Source organism: Ambystoma mexicanum, chromosome 8 (genome assembly GCF_040938575.1).
Source record: "Ambystoma mexicanum isolate Mex_15411 chromosome 8, UKY_AmexF1_1, whole genome shotgun sequence".
In the NCBI taxonomy this organism is placed as follows: domain Eukaryota; kingdom Metazoa; phylum Chordata; class Amphibia; order Caudata; family Ambystomatidae; genus Ambystoma; species Ambystoma mexicanum.
In genome coordinates this window covers 440,338,342-440,357,405 of record NC_090929.1, presented here as the reverse complement: position 1 = coordinate 440,357,405, position 19,064 = coordinate 440,338,342, and the positions used below count along the sequence as shown (strand labels likewise).

The 19,064-nt window shown below is 46.5% G+C and overlaps 1 protein-coding gene across 5 annotated transcripts in view; it reads left to right on the top strand.

The window, feature by feature from the left end:
- The window catches only part of NMNAT1 (nicotinamide nucleotide adenylyltransferase 1), a 383,145-nt gene extending 380,073 nt beyond the window's left edge, over positions 1-3,072 (top strand). For all 5 annotated transcript variants that reach the window (XM_069610001.1, XM_069609999.1, XM_069610000.1 and 2 more), the window contains exon 5: positions 1,960-3,072. In XM_069610001.1, coding sequence (XP_069466102.1) covers positions 1,960-2,357 — 398 coding nt within the window. In that variant the 3' untranslated portion in view covers positions 2,358-3,072. The remainder of the gene's footprint in view (positions 1-1,959) is intronic.
- Positions 3,073-19,064: the final 15,992 nt, after the last annotated feature.

The window sequence follows — 19,064 nt, the reverse complement described above, 5'->3', positions numbered from 1 at the left end:
GGAGACGAACAAGAAATGTTAGTGGCATTGGTGGTCAAAGTGACATCAAATCTAGACTAAACTTATTAGTTACTTGGATTGCAAAGGCGAGCTGTTGTGCGAAGTTCGTGCGTAAGCACCATCCTAATCCTCAACACGGACCTTGAGAGGTAGGCTGCCCTGAAGTCATGCAGCTCGCTAACGCATAGCGAAGGTGTGTCTTCTTCCGATATGTAGGCCAGGCATCCAGAGTTTTCTCTGCAGCAGCAGTTCTCCCCCTCGGTTGGCATGACCTTGCAACGATTGCAGGTACACCAGGTGGAAACGTCTTCCATGTGATTAGGCTCTGGCTCAGGATCCAGTGCTTCGTCTTCCCAACTGTCGTCCGATGCCCCATCGTTTCCGCATCTTTCTCTTATCAACTAATTCTGCCTCTGAATACTCTGGCTCGTACTGGTAGGGCTGTATTGTTGCCATTATACGACAAAATTAAAATCGATAGTAATGCTAGCACAAGTATCTGTTTGCAAGAGCACCAAGCAACGAAGATAGCTGAACAGAGCAGAAACGAGTCACAGGCTATACAAAAAAGCAGTGAAATGATTGAAAAAGTAACTCTGATGTTGTCTGATGAGAAGCTGTCTGTTTATACTTATTGAGGATAGAGGCGTCCTGCCATTTTCATGGAGACACATCATTAGCTGGTGCACAGAGAACGTTGACACAAGACGTGCATTTGCGTTGTGAAATGGGCCGTAAGCGCCTAATGATGTCAGCTTCAGGGGCGGGTGATATGATTTAGTGCTGCGAGGGCAGTTGCGGCAATGGATAAAAGTGGAACAAGATGGCCGCTCCCTGCTAGTTGATTCCGCATGTGTAAAAGTGAGGAAAACTAAGGTAAGGTGCATAGGAAATTTCTTTACGATCGATTTGCTTAAAACCACATGCCCGAACGCTCAGACCATACCATTTTTGAGCGCACTATTCCTTTAATATTCATTTTAAGCAGTGGTCAAAGTGAGCGGGAACAGTCGGGAACGGAGTTCCACTACTTTCATTGTTTTACTGTTAACAGTTCCACTGCTTTTTGTAACCATTTTCACCATTCTGGAACTGTTCATTGTGAAGTAAGTTAAAAGCACATTTATCCACTTTACCACCCAATAGCATTGACAGCTAAACTGAATTCTGTTTCAACTCAGTTGGCTGTCAAACAGCATGGCTGCAACCCTTGAACAATTTTTTGCACGTTGCTCCCTGCAAGGGCCTCAGTCCACTTCTTTTTTTGTACACTTCTATCACTGATTTTAATGAAATCGGTCCTGTATAGTAAACCAGTTTGTTTAAATAGAAAGCAGACCCCATGAACCAGAGTCTTGATGTGGATCCCAGAAGGGGAGATTTGGGAGAAACTGATCCAGTGTTTTGTCACAGAGTGCGCATTGATGGGTGGAGAGAGGGGATTGGAATTTGATTGAATAGTCTCGAACAGCCCCGTGGCGGAATCTATATCTCTTAGGTGAAGGTAAATACTGTTTGTAAGGGTAAGAGTCAACAGAGCAGTATGGATGTGTAGTGTGCTTGTGTATTGGGGGGATGAGTTAATGTGATGTCATGGAACCCTGGATGTGTGTGGCTATGATGTCAGCGTGGAACCCTGGGTATGTGTGAGTGGGGATTCTAGGCGTGACAGTTGGAGAAGTAGTAATGCACTGGCAAGCAGTGGGTGGCTAGTGGTATGTATCAGAGTACCAGGAAATAACCTGCCTGTACACCTAAGCTGATGCTGTCCTCCATACTAAGAGCCCACAACAGAATATTTTCACTTCTGTTCTGTTAAGTGAATTATTACGTGCCACAATGAGATGCATCTTGGAGTTGTAATATTTAAGGATGAAAAGTAACGGGTTTCTATTTGGTAAAAAACTGGGCCTTTGCAAAAGCATGCTATTTTTTCAATCTTTCCTTGGTGTTTTCCAGGGACACCCAAGCTGAAGCTGCTCTGCGGCGGTGATTTGCTGGAGTCCTTTCAGACCCCAAATCTATGGAAGGTGGAGGACATGACTGAGATTGTGTCAGACTACGGCCTAGTGTGCATCAGCAGGAGTGGAACTGACTCACAGAAGTTCATCTATGAGTCGGACACACTCTGGAAGCACCAGAACAACATCCACATGGTGACAGAGTGGATCACCAATGACATCTCCGCTACCAAGATCCGCCGAGCATTGAGACGAGGGCAGAGTGTGCGCTACTTAGTGCCTGACGCCGTGCTGGAGTACATCAGCAAGCACCAGCTGTACAATCCCGATAGCGAGGACAGAAACGCTGGGGTCATCCTTGCCCCCCTCCAGAAATACACTATAGGCTCACAGTAGTGAGTCCATAGCCATAACATGTGTTGCAGGCATGGCCCTGAACTACCGAAGGGCATACATTGTTTGCTAAAAGATAAAGCAATGAGAATTGAAATGTTTTTAAACCAGAGGTCGGCCTCTTCAGTTGTGGCAGCCGAGAACAGAAATGGGGTGCATTGATACTGGCCGTGTTCCATAGGCTGAGATCTCTGTGCTGTAGGAGCTGGTCTTTTCACTAGGGGATGTTGGGGAAGTGAATTTGCCGTAGTTGGGAGTAGGTCCGAGCCAGAAGGGCAGAAGTTACACAGGACTACACTATACCAGCACGCAGCTTGTCAAACTCTTCCTCCACACGTTGAGCACTTGCTAAAGAGGCACTTGTATATGAATATGAAAGCCCCCAGACGCAGACATAACCGGCCTACCTAGACAGGACAATCACCAGACATGGCCGTAGGAATTAGACTCTGACTGTTATAACAAGGGGGTGCAGGGTTTGGGTGTTCTGTGATGTTTATACCAAACACATAGGCTGTAACTATTCTCTAGAATGTGTAAGTGAAACCTAGTGTCCGAGCTACACTAGGAGTCTTTTGTAGAAGGGATAGAGTGGAGGTTGTGCAAGGAGTGTGTGCGGGATGACCACTGCCTTGTTCTTTTTAAACGGCCATCTGCATGTTATGTTTTTTTTTTAAACTGCACCGAATCACAATGAAAATAAAGTCTAGATTTGTTACTCCCTTCTGCTCGCAAATTTTTTATCCCTGATTCTGCTTATTACTATAGAAAGACTGGCTGTCAAGTGTCGGACTGCAATTTGAGGGGGTACCACTTCCGGCCGATACATTCTGAGTGCACTTACAATTCTTTTAATGCAAATTATGTATTGCAGTAGGACATCCTGCACACTATAGAGGTATCTTTAATGGCATTTCAGGTACTGAGCCTGGTTTAGGGAAACTCTTGAGCAGGCTCTCCTCTCCCCGGGTTTTAATTCAGAATGTGGATTCCAGAACATGCCCAAAACCATGTGTCTTAAATTAGCCAGGGGCATCAAGGAACTCTAAAAAGCGGCACCTACAACAAGCAGGAGTGGGCCTGCAGGCCTCAATTACTATGATCCCGTTCTGCTACCTCATCCAAAAAAAACAACCTGGGAGTCTCTCAAAGTTGTATGGGGAATAGAAAGGACCCTGATTCAACATATCCCCACCAGCTAGGTTTTAATCACCATCACAGAAAAGCTCAACTGTGCTGAGGGCATAAGAAGATTGCTAGCTAGAGAAGCTCACGGCAAAGAGGAATTTGTTAGCTAGTGAAGAGAAATAGTGTTGGTGCTAAGGGCATAGTCTGTAATTCAACAGTAATGTTAATAGTGTGTTCTTCTGGTAGGAGATTGCCACTGCTGGGGATGGGCCTAACTTAGTAGTATGGGAGAGGATGTCCATCTTCTTTATTGTGTGTGACAGTGGTACCTGTGTGGGACATTTGGTAATTACTTTGTGGCTGTTATCTGTCCTTGTCTTTGTGAATGAGACTGTGTTTGTTTAACCATGTGGCTGCCCAATCGGCACAGGGCCTACAGTGACACAACTTCACTGCTTCCCAATGCAATAAGGATGTATATATACACTTGTTCAGGGTACTGAAGTGGATAATTGAGAAATGCGTGCCCGTTGCTTTTAGCCCGTTGGACACCATTTTGAGCGCTGACTTGAAGCCTTGTTTCGGGAGAGCAGTTTGATTTTCCCTGTATGTCTCCCCGTTCAACAAGGTTCTGCAAACCTTATATGAACACTTCCTGGGTAAAGAGCCCGAGTGTAGATCATGTGACGGGCAGGGAAAAGGGAGAGACCTTTTAAACATAAGTATGTCCTATTACTTTCAGGCCAATGTCACATAAAATAGTGGGAGTATGAGATTAAAGACAGTGTGTAGTAGTGATGAGACTGGATAAAAGGAAAGTGTATAATGAAGAAAGGAACAAATGGATAGTGAATACAAGAATGGATGGGTGAGAGGAAAGATTAGAAAATGTATGTATACACCTAGGACCCCAAAAGTGTTCCCAGTGTGCAATCATCAGCATGTATATTAATTAGTGCATGCAAGCGCTCTTCAAAAAGATTTGAAATCTCCCTGAAACTGTATAAACTACTCGAAAAGCTCTTGAAATGACGTAATTCTAGCTGAATTATAATAACATTGTTTACACGATATTCTATTGCTACTCACTTTGCAAAATGGTCCCAGTTTTTGGTCTGGAAAATCTGTTTCCCATGGCATATCTGTTGTAAGATGAAGGGAACATTACTACCCTTTCCTGTACTTCTGGAGCAGGGATCTGTAGACTTTGGCTCTCCGAGGGTGTATGACTCTCATTGGCCCTAACCAGCAGAGTCCATGGTGAGAGATCATGGAAGATGTAGCCTTCCCCACTGGAGAGCCAGGTTGCGGATACCGGTTCTAGAGAAAATCTGCTCCCTCTGGCTCTTCCAATGTTTTTGAATATGACTCCCATATTCCCTCAACATTTACTGAGCTGAATAGGGCTGATGTGATTTGTAGTCCAAAGAAACTCAGGAACCGCAGGTTGCAGACCCCTTTTCTAGACTCTACCACTAAAGCTGAATCTGACATGGATGGGAGGAGATTCCCATTTCTCCTCAAAGGTCAGTGACAGTGCAAATGGGTGAACCCTTGAGTGGTATGGTTCCATGGCAACAAAGCCAAGAGCAAAGATGGTTGGCTGATGGACATCTGAGTGCTGGCGTGAATCAGGTATACATGGCACTTGCATGGTTGAACATGTGGCTTTGACTGGGATTGTCCTTAGGGACACTTAAGTTCCACTATCCTAGTATTTAGGGACCCAGGTTACCTATTAGGACTTGGGTTCCCCTTCTTTAGCTACCATGGGGAAGGTAGCCTTAAACTTCTTCACAGGTAAAGTGCTTTAAATCACAAGCAAAGAACCTAGAAGCGGAGAGCTTCAGATCGTATGAGAAAACTACCAACGGCGACACACATTACCTCGAGACTGAAAAATATAATTAGGGCTGATGAGATTAGAATTTCCCGTTTGTAACTGCAGCCATATATGGTTTCCCAGGGAAGGGTTCTGTTGTTCTGCTTGCTGTATGTTGGCCTCCATTTCCCTTTATTTGTTTCAGGCAGGGGGTGATGGAGTATTCCGCTTAACTTTGATGGGTTTTGCTTGTGCCTTCTGTATCCTGTCTGTGGCTGCTTTAGTCAACCGGGCTTCATTCTCCTTTTCTGAGCCTAGTCTGATGCTCTATGGCTAATTTCAACTCCATAAATGCTGATGATATCGCTTCACCCTTTGACACAAAGCTATTGTGACTGGTATGTAGGGATTTTTTCTGGACTTTATTTTCTTTTCATGAAGGGGCCCTAATCACAACATAGCATGTATAGAACCAAACCATAACATAGACTTGGTAATCATAAAACACGAACCTATCTAGTAGAGTGTACACGTGTTCACCCCATTACTTTTCAAATAAGTATAGGGGAGACACACGTAACGTACATAGTGGGCCCATCCCCTCCTCCACCAGGGTCTAAGACATAAAAAAGGGGGGCCTCACAGATATAAAAAAAAAACTCAGTATGAGGTAGCAATCGGATCATGCATAAAATTCATTAAACATGCCAAAGATGTTCTCGTAGACAGGCAAGTCTTCATTCTTTTGAAACATGTGTAACCTCCTACCCCCCTTAGAAAGGGTGCTTCCTTGTGAGGCACTTGTTTTTTTAAGGCACAGCACAGGATCACCCCCAGTTGCACCGGAGCAAGTGGTCCCTCCATATGAGTGCCTTGCAAGGTAACTTTCAAACAAAGTCAAGAAGGAACGTTACAAGAGGCGTGGGATCCGAGCGCTGTTAGGAGAGTTAGTCTAACCCTCACTAAGGAGGGCCGAGCCAGATCCCCGGTCTGTGGCCTCAGCAGAAAATTAACAGATACCCGATTGATCCTGCCTTTTAAGTGCCACAACCCACTGTCAGAATGGTGCCACCATCATTGCTGCCAGGGCCGAGTCAAAGCTTTTCTTTGGGGCCCCTGGCCACCCAGCACATGTGGCCTGGGCTTCCAGAAAATGCTTGGGGACAACGTCTTTGTAGCACCTCATCAAGGCAGTCCTGGCCACGCTGCCTGCAACAAGTAAGGACCCTTTTTAATTCCTTACTAGTCATTCCGCCTACAGGAAAAGCCAGAGACCCTATATGAATCCATCAATACTTAAGCAACCGTACACAAGCAGCACCCTTGTAGTCTGTTTATATGTGTTTCTTCTCCCCAGTGCAACACCTAGTGTTTTACTTGTTTATGAGATGTGGATGCGTCCCTTGCTCCTTGCTTTTCTTCTAACAAGGATACCTCCTTTCCACCATGGCAATACCCGGGACAATCCACGATCTACAGGAAGAGCGGGAGCGTTCGAGGTATGTAAGAGGCGGAGCAGGGATGTGCATAGGAAATAGACATACACATACAGTAAAGTGCATCGCAGGGATGTCCCACGCTTGCTTAAAATTGGAGGCTGGGCCAAAAAAAAACCATGGCAATACCTGGGACGATCCACGATCTACAGGATGAGCGGGAGCGTTCGAGGTATGTAAGAGGCAGAGCAGGGATGTGCAAAGGAAATCGATATATACATACAGTAAAGTGCATCGCCTGGGCTACCCACACCTCTCTTCCTCTTAGTGTGCCCACAAACCATCCCCTGTTACACTGATCTTTCTCCAGTTTTGCCTCTAAGCACTTTGCATTCAGTCACACCTCCACAGATTGCCTATCCCATCGGTATTAGCCTATTTGACCTAAAACAATTGACCTAATGACCAATTTGATCGAATTTTGCATGGGTGATTTGGCCTTTGGGGCAATTTGGTCGCTATATTGCAAAATACCAACCCTGGAGAGCAGGGGTTTGCGGGGGTGTGCCTGGCTCCCCATGTTTGATATTTTGTGGTTTTGGGGGTGCAGGGATGTCCCACACTTCCTTAAAATTGGAGGTGGGGGGCAAAAAAAATGCATATGCATTTTAATTGGGCCCCCGACCAGATACATTGCAGTCAGTTTGCCGCAATCAACGAAAACATTGGGTCAAACACACCCAAACCCTACCATCCGGCAGTGCATCGACATATCCTCAAATCTAACGATTCCCACCAGAGTCTACCCACGCCAGTAGAGTTAATTGCCATTTATCTTGAAATTTTATTGATTGATTCAGCTGTCTAAATGGTATTCCAATTGACACTATGGTTTACATGCTCAGCTGAGCACCTAAACCGCTGTCAAACCACCCCTAAATAGGTTCATTGTGCACTAGTGAGCAACGCGAGTAACTGGCACTAGTAGGATTTGTTAGTAGGAGCTGCACTGGAAAAATGTGAGGCGCTGGCCAGGCACTGGTATGCAATGTGAGGAGTTGGGATTGGTGGACAGAGTGATAAGGCGATACTGGTGGGCAGTGTGAAGAGCTAGCACTAGTGGGAAATGTGAGGCACTGAATTGTTTGCGAAGCTGCCCTTCAGTGTGAGGAGCTTGTACTAGTGGGTAATATGACTAGATGGCACTGGGGGTCCCTCTGGTACTTTTGGCAATGTGATTACCAGCATTATAAGTTTCTCCAACAAACAGGGCAGATGCCGCACAGACAGTAGCAGTACAAGCTTTCCTTTCACACAGAAGATGTACATCAGCAGATCCAGTGCATCCCGCTGGCAAAAGGAGTACCGTAGAGGCAATGAATAGCCTTGCAAGCTTCTCTAGCACGCAGGCAGCAGATGTTCAAGCATTGCCCCCACACACAGGAGGTACATCACACCCGGGAGAAAGTATCTTTTTTTTTACCCAGGATGCCCCTGGTTTGCATTTTGACTGTTGGGGAACTAGGAGAGGGGAAGCAAGTCCTCCCTCCTTCCTGTCATTCTAGAGTGAAGGTAGGAAAGCAGAAGTTCTACCTTGAGGTGCCTGGAATGGAGGCAAAAGTGGGACAATGGCTCATCTCCCTCATTAATGTGAGAGGAGGTTTAAATTCTATTAAAGAGACTCATGTGAGTATTATGTAAAACAACGTCTTTACCTGGCTCATTAGCAGCAAAGAAATAAAACATTAAACAAGTTTTCCTTAAAAGAAAACCAATCCCAACCCAGCCTCAATCCTATCAGGGTCGTAACCCTGTTTACCACAATCCGCCTGGGTTTGGTGCTACAAGTATGTCTGTCATCTTCTGTAGTGCTCTCTAACCATTCAAAGTAAGAGTCTACACCAGAGTGGCTATCCTGCTTGCTCACGAGCTGAAACACAGCTCATAAGCAGGCAGGATAGCCACTCACACAGGTGGTCTTTAGAATTGTACATCCATTCCTGGGCACAGTTCTTACGATGATCAGACTGCCACTGCAAAACAAAACCCAATGATGGTAAGTGGGTTTCATAATGCTCACATCTGTGCCTCTTTCTAGAAGCTAAGCCTCCTCTCTTGTTAGTGCACGAGCATATGCATCCTATATCAAGACTAGAGGCTTCTAATAAGGCTTGTCAAAGTGCTAGCAATATGCAAAACATGTTCTGTTGGTTTATAATTGATGTGTTAAATGTTGACTCCTGTTGTCGATCAGCTGCCCTCTCAATATGCCCTGATCTCCACACCCCCAACCCCTAAGAAGATGTGGCTGCCCTGACATCCCTAAGTGAAGTATCACCCATCTCGAGACATCTGCATTTCTATCAACCATTCCGCACACCGAGCGGGAACAGAGGAACAAAGTGGGAGGTGACGGTACGGTGTGACCGGCAACCTTAATTCCGGACCGCCACAGTTGTAATGAGGCCCATTGTTACTTAACAACGTTCCTGTCCTAAAGCAGCCTTTGGCAATGAGACCAAGACCGTAAAAGATTAAATGCCCTGTTAAAATCCCACAACAACGGTTGAGGGTGTAGGGGGAATATTTATGCAACTGGATGTGGTTTTCGTACACAAATATTTTTCACAACTAGTTTACCCTTTACCAAACATGGCTCACCAAAGTAGGCAATGTAAACCCATTCTTGGTTCCAAGGGCCATACTCTTGTTGAATAATTAAACCAGTGAAATCCACCCTGGTGGGGGTGAAACAGGAGTTCTGTGCCTACTCAGTGGTCTCAGCAGTGCCGTAATTGGACTGGACTTGGAAGACTTTGCCCAGCTGTCCCTGATAACCTGGGATGCGTCCTCCAAATGGTTCAAATGTTCCAGGCCATGATGGATAACTGACCCTGAAGAATTAGTTTGGTGAACCTCCCCATGGGGTCCTTCAGCAGATGTAGTAGGAGGAGATACATCTGAGAAAATCTATCCATAGTTCCAGAAGTGGTGGAAACCAGATTTGGGATTAGGGGAAACAGGGATGCCTTCTGCCTGCAGACTTCAGCCCAGCATCTTAATTGTTTAGCATGGTGGCGGGGAGTAACCCTAGACTTTGGGACAATCCTGTAGGAATGCATCTATGGCCACATCTAATAATCTGGCCATAGATGCATTCTAAGGATCTAAGTTGTAGTGTTGGGTGATAAACCGGTGAACATGGCAATTGAGGTGAGAGAAAAACAAGTCCAATTTGCAGAGAAATGCACATTTTTAGAATGTGGGAATACTGATGCTGATCCAATGTCCAGTCAATATCGTCCTGGATGTATCTGGTGTTGCAATTCACAGCTGCATTTCATAACCCTGAAAGGTATTCTGCCAGTAGAGAAAGGTTTCTGTGCAGGGTAAAATGCAAAAAAGCTGTTGCCAAGTCTGCCAGTCCCATCAAAATTGTTAGCATTTGATACAACACACCACTGACTCATTGTCCATTTGAAGAATAGAATAGTGTACTTGGTCCTTTGCCAAACTCGTCAATTCAAAGGAACACTCTAAGATATTGTTCATATGAAGATGGTGCTTTTACATTGACAAGTTCCTTCCTGTGGAACCATTCATGCGTCTTGCACTCTGACCCCAGTTGCCGGTATCAATGTTCAGCCCTATCTGGAGAATGGATGAAACATTTCCTTCTCGTTCCATGCTTGCAAGAGTCCCAGTTGCAAGTAGAGCTTGCAACAGAGTAACCACTGCATTACCGCACTAACAAGTTATGGGTATGGAGATAAGGTTGAGGCATTTTGCTGGAGGTGATTCCACCACCTTACCACCAAAGAACAGCAATTTTGCCAGAATTATTGCCGGTGGTAATTCGGCTGAAATATCCATGGAGTCCTCTGGACTCCATGAATGTGAACTAACACTGCAATACTGCCACTTGTAATCCAACAGTAATTCTGCCAGACCAAGTGGAGGTAACAGTAAATCCGTCTGGTGATATCTCAGCGGATTTACTGCCGAGATACCACCAAACTCAAAATGAGGCCCTTAGTTGCCTAGCTTTGAATCTCTGAAGAGCTCTGTAATGAAAGGGACCAGGACATATTCCCTGGAGAATATGACCATCTTTAAGATGTAAGGTACTTCATATTTCCTCTTCAGTCACAGCTTTGGGAAATGCAAGATGCACTGCTAAGAATCTATAGCAAGGACCAGAAATGGTTTCCATTTTTAGGAGTCAAATGATATTTTTGTAGTTGATGACAAAACCAAAACTGTGAAAGAGACCCGTTGGCAGAAAGAGCTTACATAGTTGGGGCTTTTTTGTATATGAAAATGAATGCATAAAGAAAATCACTTATAGGCTACTAATATCACCCTGATTCTGCTTATTGTTTAATGACTCAGAGCAATTAAAGAATATCATCACCTGATAACTAGATCAGGTTGTTGTGGTGCATACATGCAAGATGCATGTTTTATGTCATCTTTTTGAAATTTTTGCTTGACCAATTGGTCAGATATTTATGATGTGCGTTTTTGAATAAATCTTTTGTAGACTCGACCTATTCATCTTTGATATATGTTTAAAAAGATGATGCTTACACTCTGGTTCTGTTCATGTTGTGTCTCCAACAAAACGTGCAACATCTAAGGGTAGCTTTTTGTGGAACCCCTCGTTTCCAGAAAGAGCTTTTGCTCCAGAACCGCCTTCTCCTCTGCTAACCCAAGTGTATCCTCTCACTAAATACGTATGAACATTCTCCAGGAGCAAAGTGTGTCACCACTGACCTGAGGAACTTTGTGAAGGGATAATAGGCTGTCCAGTTGTCAGAATAGGAAGGAGGCAAAGTACCACCTGAGACCCCCTAGAGGAAATGGTGATATTCCTGATGAGGGGGTCGAATGAGAACCACCGCATAAGCCTCCTTTAAATCCTTCACTCAAGGAGAGTGATTTGAATAAGGGATCCCTTATTTTGAAGTTTCTGTAGAAAATTGTGTTCAAAGCCTTCACGCTGATCATCGGATGCAACCCTTTGTCTAATGTGGGGCCCTGAAAGATATTGCTTAGGAAAGAAGATGTGTGTAAGGTTTCTGGTACCACCACCACCCCCTTTGAGATTAAGTTCTGAATCTCATTGTCCACAACAGGCTGTTTTCTCAATATCTACTGAAAGATAAAGAAAATGTGGGAATCAGCTGACAAGGAGGAGAATAAAACTCTAGTACATAACTCTGGACAAGTGATGGGCGAGTTTGCCATCCAGCTCATTTGGGTAAGAAAGTTTTGAGAGAACCAAGCTTATCTCGTATGGAGCAACTGGATCCACGGGTGTAGCATTCTCTCCATTGATCTCATGGAAAAGGGGAGGGAGAAGGTGGATTTGCCTCCTTGTGAGAAGAAAGAACCCGGTGGGCTCCAAAGACTGCATATTGACTGGGATGGGTGGAGCCCTGTTAAAAACAGCCAATGCAGCGGGATTATCAACTTCCAGCTCGGACAAAAAATTGTGGGAGAAAACACTGTCTGAATGTTAAACTGAGCTTTGTCCAAAGTAGTGGGTATTAAGTGGAGAGACCTTTTACGAACCTATCTGCAAAGTCACTTGCCCCTTAAATCCTGCATCCTCAGAAAATATTTCTGTCAATTTGGAATCAAGGTACATTAATGAAGGCTTACTCGCCTACGCCCAAAATGTCTGTGTTGGTATTGCCAAGTAGGCAAATTAACCATTGGATCCCACCCTGCAGAGCCTGCATAGCAAGTGGTGTATTACGGACAGCACTGTCCTCTGCCAGCTCAAATATATTTGCCAACATTCCCACTATATTGAGGCGCTTGCCCTGGCAAGACTTAAGAACTTTACTTATTACCTTATTTGTTATTTATTGTGCATTTGTTAGTCGCTTATACAACAAGTAAATTGTGTTTCAAGGCGCCCACATGTGAACAAGGAGGGTACATGGGATTGAAAATCAAAATATACGCTGGAGGATGAAGGACGAACCTACTAGGCCTTGTGAGTAGAGAACAGGGTGTGGGGTTTAAGTGCTGGTGTGACCATGCTCGTGCTTAGCAGCAGAAGTAAGTGCCAGGTTTGGGTGGTGCAAATCCATTGTTTTAGTAATAATGAAGATTACCCAAGCACACATTGCAGGACGTCTTCATTCTATTAAAGACACGGAGGGGAGCATTATGCTTAACTTCTTTATTGCTTCCAGCAGCTTTTCAAAAATCCTTAAACTTCTTTCCTTTTTTTTTTTTTACATCAGCCAAAGGCTGTAAAACCAAAATCTGTGTATAAACAGAAAAAGGAGAGAAGAAACCACAAGTCCCATGGATCTCTCCTGTATGGTAGTCCTGAGCCTCTATCTCAATCCCTAATCGGGGCTCATCCATAGCTACAAATCCCTGTTTCCCCAGGTCCTTTCCTCTTCTTTTTTGCTGCTGCCGACAGTTAAGTGACCTTTACATTTGTTTGCGCATTTTACATACTACTAAAAGCTGAATTCGAGGATGGTTCTATCCAAGATATTCTCCATAATGGTATATCGTATGGGAACTCCAACTGCGTATATCTCCGGCGTGGCTACCACTGGGTCCAGAGCCCTCACCCCATATATATTCCCCTCCGCAGGGATGCAACGAAACCTACATTTGCGGGCGGGGACTAAGTGGTGATGGGAGGGGGCACTTCAGATAATAGGTGGGGCAAACTTGGAGGCTCCGCCCCCACTGTTCTACCCTCCCCATGACGGGTGTGGGGACCAATTATCAAATAGTATATTTTAAAGCTCAGTATGCAGAGAGACAATGGAAGTCTTTCTTGAAAGCAGCAGCTTTAAAGTTTTGCTACATTTGTTACATTTTTCTGAACAAACAGTAAAACGTTAACACCGTCGGTCTCAGAGGAAAGGCTTCCCTCACCTCTCTGCTTAACAAAATGCAAGTGTGCACATCCGGGGGTGCACCTGATCTAAAATTTAGGCAGGGGGCTAACCCTTCACATGTTGGGAGAAGCGCTAACTTCAGAGACAGTGGAGGAGTGGCAAACCTACTTGTGTAGTGGTATCTAACTTTTTTACTCATTGTAATGAGACTATTCTACTGCAGCTTCAATGTTACAATAAGTTAACTCTCCTTTAAGTCTGAAAACACCCACTTCTTGCAGATCTTGATGGTCTTAGAACATGTGAAAATGGCAGATGGTGTGCAATGAAAGATCATAACAGGAAATTGCAGGGTGTTGGTGCAGTACTCTGGACAGCCCAAGCTACTTCATTGGCTGGGAGCAACAGGGGGGAAAATATAATGTTGGTTCTACCACAATTAGTCTGCTATACTAGGACCTCTGGTGCACTGACTGGATGGTGAGACTGTCTACCTGTCAAATCAAGTAATACGAAACGGTGCAGGGCCAGTGCAGCAAAAATGCAATTCTATGTGAAAGTATTGGAGCCACTAGCAGAGGAGCACCAGGGTACAACAATGTGCCCCTACACTTATTAAAACTGTCCTATTGGAAGGGTGTAAACGTAATCACTTATAAGCACTTTAGGCACGGTCGCCCTCTTCCACCCTTTATTTGGAACAAATATTTAGGTTTTTTGTGTCAAGACCTCCAATAATACTATCCTATAGAGTTTACTTGCAAAATACATACATTGCATAGTAAAGCATCATGGCAACATGTAAATCCTCATAGCAGCATGTTGGACCAAAATAATATCAGTGTACCTTTATTTTCCACATCCTGAATGGAAAACTATAAGATGCAAAAGGCAAAATATCTATTTACCCACTTTATTTTCAGTGCTTTAAGTCATAAACTCACTTAGGTTTGGAGATTCGTCACAAACATCCAGTGTGTTATGTATGGTTTTAAGAGCATTCGACTAAGGACATCACAGCAAACTTTACATTTTAGCATTTCAATCTATTAGACATAGGTATGAACACATTGCTTTATTGTGGTGCTCACTTTAACTGTCACATATTTGCAAGGTGACTGGTGGTCTTTAAGTTAGAAATTCACCATCCTGCATAAGAAATGCTGCTGAATGTGTTGTCGAGTTCATTACGGCACTGGCTGTAGAGCCAGGGACGCAGCCTGTGTGTCTCAGCAGGGCTGTAACCCTGAGAAACGGGCAGTGCTTGAACATCAAAACAAAATGCGCCCAGTGTTATTACCAGCTGGGCCTCATCCCACTGGAGCCCCCTTGGCCCGGGCCCTGCACACCATGCACATAAACACACAGAGACAGGGAGCTCTGCAACTGTTCTTTATTTCCCTCTCCAGGTTTCTGTGTCCCAGGCTCTACTAGCTCCTCCTCGTCCACTCTCCTCCCCGTGTCATTGGCTTCCCTCTCCTTCTCTTAAGGTGGTTCTCCCGTTAAGGTGGGCTTGCCATATTTCATGTCACAATACCCCCACCCCCATGTTTATCATCTTTGAAGGGGTTGATCTTTCTTCTCCTGAATTCTAGAGGCCGCCGTGGTATTTGCTTTGGTCTTATTCCCTTTTGCTGCTTTTCCTCTCTGCGATCATGCTGGAACCTGTCTGCATACCTAGCAAAACTGCCCTGGCGGGATCTTTCTCCCACAGCATTCGTGCTCGTGGTCCACTCTGTTGTGTCTCCTTCGTGCAGTCCTTGGTTACCTCGGCCACTTTGACACCTTCCTCACCCTCTTTCATTCGCTCCTGTTCCACATCCTTCTTTCCCATTAGCATTGCCCTCTCTGGCATCATTAGCTGCCTTTCAGCCTGAGCGCCCTTCCCTTCGACCCTGATGATGCTGGCCTTTGCTGTTGTCTATCCCCTTCCCTCTTCGTCCTTGGAGGGCAATGTCTGACACCTGTTCTTCGGATCCTCTTTCTGGCCATTCAGGCTTTTTGCCCAGTGCCCCATCTCTTTGGCATTCTGCTGAGCAGCCCTACTATTGTGTTTCTCTTTTCTGTTTTTCTCATCCTTTTTGCTGGTGGCCGTGCCATTCAGTTGCTGCTGTTGTGGGCCATTTCTCCAAAGCCCGGAGATAGGTTTGTTTCTCTCTGCCCCTCAGTGCACATACTGTGCCGTCGGCGAGTTGTAGTCCTGCTGAGAGTTGGTGTTATAGTATAGTCCTGGAGTTCTGATCGTAGTGACGATCTGGGGATTCATCGTGGTCGTAGATTGAGCTGTCCCGGAGTGTTTTTTTGTCACCTGCAATCATAGCGGTCGGAGAGGAGGCAACCTGTGTAGCAGGGCTTGTGCTGGTCGCCTCGGTGGGGGCTGGGGTCTCTGCAGTGCTGGTACAGGCCTGAGGCATGCTGCTTGGCTAATTGTCTAGTCAAGGCCTCCCACAGCCCCCCATCGCCTAGTGGCTGTTGATGACTTGGGCGCATTAGATCTACTAGCACCCCCTTTGGACTGATGAGGATGTTGATGCCACTGGTCATGCTGCACGTGGCCTTATTGGTAAATGGAGTCTGCTCTTGGCTCTTGCTTGTGGGGCCGCTGATCAGCGGCAGCGGCTGTACTGGCCACGTTAGAGGCTGTGGTCCAGTTTCCCGCCACAAGGACCCGGTGTTTGTGTGCACGGTCCCCACAGTCAGATGTAGGAGCCCCACCTCTACAGTCCAGCCTTCTTCCAACGGTGTATGGGGGACACTTGTTGTCCGGCTCCTCTTCCCCCTTGGGTTTGGGCATGCTGCGGTGTATAGTGATGTGCTTCTCTTGACTCTCCATTTTATTCTGATGGGCTTTCATTCTTGTCTTGATCCTTGTCACTTTGATGTCACTTGGTACTGATGGTACGTCACTGGGCGGTAGGGAATCTGGGGTTGGTTGTGGGTCACCATTTGTCCACTCACTCGTCTGGGCCTGTTTGATTGGTAGCTGATCATCCAGTGCATCGGGTGCACCCCTGTGGAGTCCTGCCCCCACTCTCTTATCCTCCATGGTCTTCTTTCCTGGTATTTCCTGTCCCACCACCCCGTGTGACGCCATTTGCCTGTGCTTTCTCTCGTGTGTCTGTTTATTTTCTCACTCCTCCTTCCTTTTTGCGGCGGCCGGCTGTCTGTTTTGGAGCCAGACCCCAGAGTGTTTTCTTTGTTGTCGTGTTCCTGCCTTGCCCTTGGCAGTCCGTGTGGTCAGTGCTCTTGTTCCTTAGGAGTGGCTACCTTCGTTCTTTGGACCCTCTTTTGTTTAATACTCCACCATGGTGGTGTGGATGCCACTTGCCTCATGTGCGCTGCTCCTTTCTCTGCAGCTGTGTAGTCGGCTCCCCCTTGGTGGGCGTGTGATGCGCACGTCCCTCTACCTCCTACCGCTGGTCAGCGCGGCTTAGTGTCAGCTGTGTGGGTGTTCCTCACCCTCCTGACTTGCCCCTTCTCCAGGCCAGCTACTACCCTGCCTTAGGTCTTCCTCACCCTGGCGTGGCTTCCTGGTGGCCTTGGTCTGCTTCTCCTGACCGGATCAGTCTCCTTTTTCACTGGATCTCCCGCGAGGGTCACTCGTCTTTCTCCGGCGTCTCTCCTTTGGCTCCTGCCTCCTCCTATATTTGGTACCTCTTCAGACCCTCTCCTTGGGCATTCTCTTACATGGCCCCTCCTTGGGCAGTCTCTCCTGTGGCCCCCTCTTTGGGCAGTCTCTCTCTGCGGTGCGCTTCGCCTATTTGCACTTTTCTTCTTCTATTCTTGTGCGTTCCACTGGCGTCATAACGTTATTTTCCTTTGCAAGTCCTATTATTCTGCCATATGTTTATTTTCTGTTCTTTGGGTTGTTTGCACGTCCATTCATTTGTGCATTCCCTTGGCGTTGTAATCTTTCTCTCCTCAGCACTTCGTTTCCTGTACTGATCATTTTGTTATTTGTGGTTCACTTTATGCTGTATGTGCGCTTCTTTGGCGTCATGACTCTTCTCAGCAATTCATTATGAACGTTTCTCGCTGACCTTAATTCAGGTGTCCTCCCTTGGTGCCGTCTGGTGGGAACGTGCCTCATTTGTTTGTTGTGCATGCGGTTGTGTGTCCTTTTGGTCTGGTGTGAGAATTGTCCCTCTGTTGTTCTGTTGGGGGCCGCTTCCCTGGTGGTTTAGTGGGTAGTTTGTATCCCGGGTTTGTTGAAGTAGCTGGTACCAAAATGTTCTCTTGCCCATGTGTCATCCGCAGCCTCTCTGCAACATACGCGGCATCCAGGGGTGGACTGGCCTATAGGGAACTCTGGAGATTTCCCGGTGGGCCTCTGCACCCTGGGCCTCTTTTCTGTGGTATTTTCAAATTTTCTCATGGGAAAAGCATTGGGCTTGCTGAAAATGTGTCATATGGGGCCACTTTGAGCTTTATTTCCAGGGCCTCTTTTGGTCCCCAGTAAATTTTTCCAGGGCCTTTTTTAGTTCCCAGTCCAGCCCTGGCGTCATCTGCTGGTGCACGTGGCTTTACCCGGTGCGTGTTCTCACCTTCCTCCCCCGCATGCATTTGCCGGTCTCTCCGTGCTGCTGAGCAGTGGGATTTCCATACCGCTGCAGAATGGCGGTCCTCTCCCCCTGGCCTCTTCCTCTCTGCCGCCTGGTCAGCAGGCCTCCCGCTCCTATCTCTGCATCACTTTGTGGACCTTCATTTCCTTCTTCTGCGTTCTTGATGGCAGTGTATGTCCCTCCTTGCACGCAGATTTGGTCTGCCTGCTCTCCATGACGGCTCCCTCACTGGTCCGGCTGTACTCGTTGGCATGACAGCTGTTCCCTCTCTGGTACGTGTTGCTGCAGGTACGCTGGCGGTTAGTCACACCGCGTGGAACGTGGTGCCTCGTCACCAGTTGTTATGACCAGCTTGGCCTCACATCACTGAAGCCCCCTGGGCCCGGGCCCTGCGCACTGTGCAAATAAACACCCAGAGACGGGGAGCTCTACAACCGTTCCTCATTTCCCTCTCCAGGTTTCTGTGTCCCAGGCTCTACTAGCGCCGCCTCCTCCTCCACCCTCCTCCCATTGGCCATGGCTTTCCCTCTCCTTCTCTTACGGTGGTTCTCCCCTTAGGTGGGCTGGCCATATTTCACGTCACACCACCCAGACGCATGTTCCTGATCCTTTGAACTGTTTAAGGGCATGGAAGCCCAACCCGTCAGCTAACATTTCGGAGGGGCTGGGGGCGGGGGGTTTAGCCCAGTCAGCTCAATGACGTTGCGCGCCTGCCCTTCCATATACAAGAGGTTGCAACAGGAGTCCCCCAGCAGGCCCCCATTCCAACTGCACATGAAGCAAAAAATCCCCAGCTATGTGCCGCTAAATAATATACTTCATAGTGCGGGGCCAGGAGCCCTCCCTCCTCCCATGGTCGCGTCCAAGGTATGCAGTCCTTACTG